General features: G+C 50.5%; 1 protein-coding gene across 1 annotated transcript; it reads right to left on the reverse strand.

The window, feature by feature from the left end:
- On the reverse strand, nt 1–1516 carry LOC102678206 (protein hairy; the record flags this gene model as incomplete). The annotated part of the gene is made up of 3 exons (XM_006614534.2): nt 1150–1516; nt 627–722; nt 1–363 (listed from the first exon to the last, which is right to left on the reverse strand). Coding segments are annotated over exons 1-3 (612 nt in total), but the record flags the coding sequence as incomplete, so codon positions are not given.
- Nucleotides 1517–1800: the final 284 nt, after the last annotated feature.

The following is a 1800-nucleotide window of genomic DNA, read 5'->3' on the forward strand; positions in this document are numbered from 1 at the left end:
CGATTGCTGCACCTGGATCCTCGGCGTCGCGTCCACTTGGGGAAGAATGTGCACTTGGAGCTGGGTGGTCGGTGGCGCCGGTTGCACGGGCTGCTGATTCGCCGTCTGCCCGTTGTTGTTGCTCGCCTCGACCGGGCCGAGGCAGGAGGCCAAGTGGGCCATCAAACGTCTCTTCACGGAGGCGTCCAGACCGGGAAACCTGCCAACCTCGCCGGCGCATTCCGTGAAACCGGCGCGGAATTTGTTCAACACGTTTGGATCGGTCGCCGCTGCCAGGGCAACCTGTTGACGCTGGAGCGTTTCCAGGTGTTTCACCGTCATCTCCAGAATGTCCGCCTTCTCCAGCTTCGAGTGCCGCGCTGGCTGTAATCGCAAAGATAACGGGCCGGTTACGTAAGAGTTGCGAAGAGTTGGCACAAGTTTCGGGAGTAAAAAATTTCGAGAAGAGGAAAGGAATAACGATCTATTGAATTTGTACGAGTTCGCTTTGTCGGTTCAATCTCGTTCGTTTGAAATTTGCGATTCGTTTCGAAAAGGGGGAGAAATTGAAGATCGGATTACCGATCGAGAATCGATCGGAAATTTGCAAAAAATTACGCGTTACGTTGAAAATCGTTGTTACTTACGTCTTTTTTCATGGCATCTAGTATGAGGGTCTTCAGATCGTTTAGGCAGTTGTTAATGCGGGCCCGTCTGCGCTTTTCCATAATCGGTTTATTACTCTGTAACAGAAACACAGAACCGCTACGTCAGACACAAATATTTCAAGCTAGTTCCGATTTCTAATGTTAAAACGCGGGGTTTGGGCAACGTTGCAAAATTCGTCCGAATACTTTGTTGCCATTTCTTCGGCGTGAACAAGGACGGACAATAGAACATCGACGAGGCCAATCGAGTGTAATATAATTCGTCGACAATTCTATTTCTCGAAACTTTTTGAACTCTTTCAAATCAATTCTCGATTCTCTACTACATATATATATATATGTATCTATATATTTTCTGATCTTCGTCAAAACGACTCCGATCAGACGATCTCGAAAAATGCTCGAGCTCAACGCGACTTGAATCGCGCTTTCGACCCCATTCTTTTCAAGCGGCGAAGCAAATCAAACAAATTCCTCGGTAAATTCGTTCAAAGACACTAACCCGTCGATTCTCCCCAGATCTTCTCGTGGTCGTGGTCGTGGTGGTGGTTTGGGCAGGGGGTTGTCCAGCCTCCTGGGGCACGTGTTGCGCCGGCGGCGTAGCACCGACGGTGACACCGCCTGTCGGCATCGTGGCACCCACCCCGGTCACCATCGTACAACAACAAGTTTCTCTTGTTATCACAAAAAAACGAGATCAACGAGAATTCGACAAACTGTTCGCCACAATTTGCCGTTGTTTCCTGCTACACTGCACTGGTAATCCAAAAGAGTAGCGTTATTACGCTGTGTTTATTCACTGCACGCCTGGCCAGGCTGGCAATCGCGCTTGTGATCCGCCAAGCCGGACGACGAACGATGAAATGTTTCGGTTAAGGGTTGTTTTCTACTCTCTCTCTCGAGAGAGAGAGAGAACACGCGAGAGAACGTACCGCGGTAAGGGAACGTACTGTGTAGTATCCGTATACTACTGCTTGCTCGCTCGACTGAGTCTCTCTGTCTCTTTTCCTCTCTGTTCTTCGCCTCACTGAACTCCGACCACTCGGAACGGGCGTCAGAGCACGACTGACCGAGCGAACGAACGACGAACGTCTTCTGTCGTCTCGTCGAAGCGTGCCACCCGATGGAATGCCCGGCGGAGGCGCTGCCACCT

Source organism: Apis dorsata, unplaced genomic scaffold (genome assembly GCF_000469605.1).
Source record: "Apis dorsata unplaced genomic scaffold, Apis dorsata 1.3 scaffold_188, whole genome shotgun sequence".
Taxonomy (NCBI): domain Eukaryota; kingdom Metazoa; phylum Arthropoda; class Insecta; order Hymenoptera; family Apidae; genus Apis; species Apis dorsata.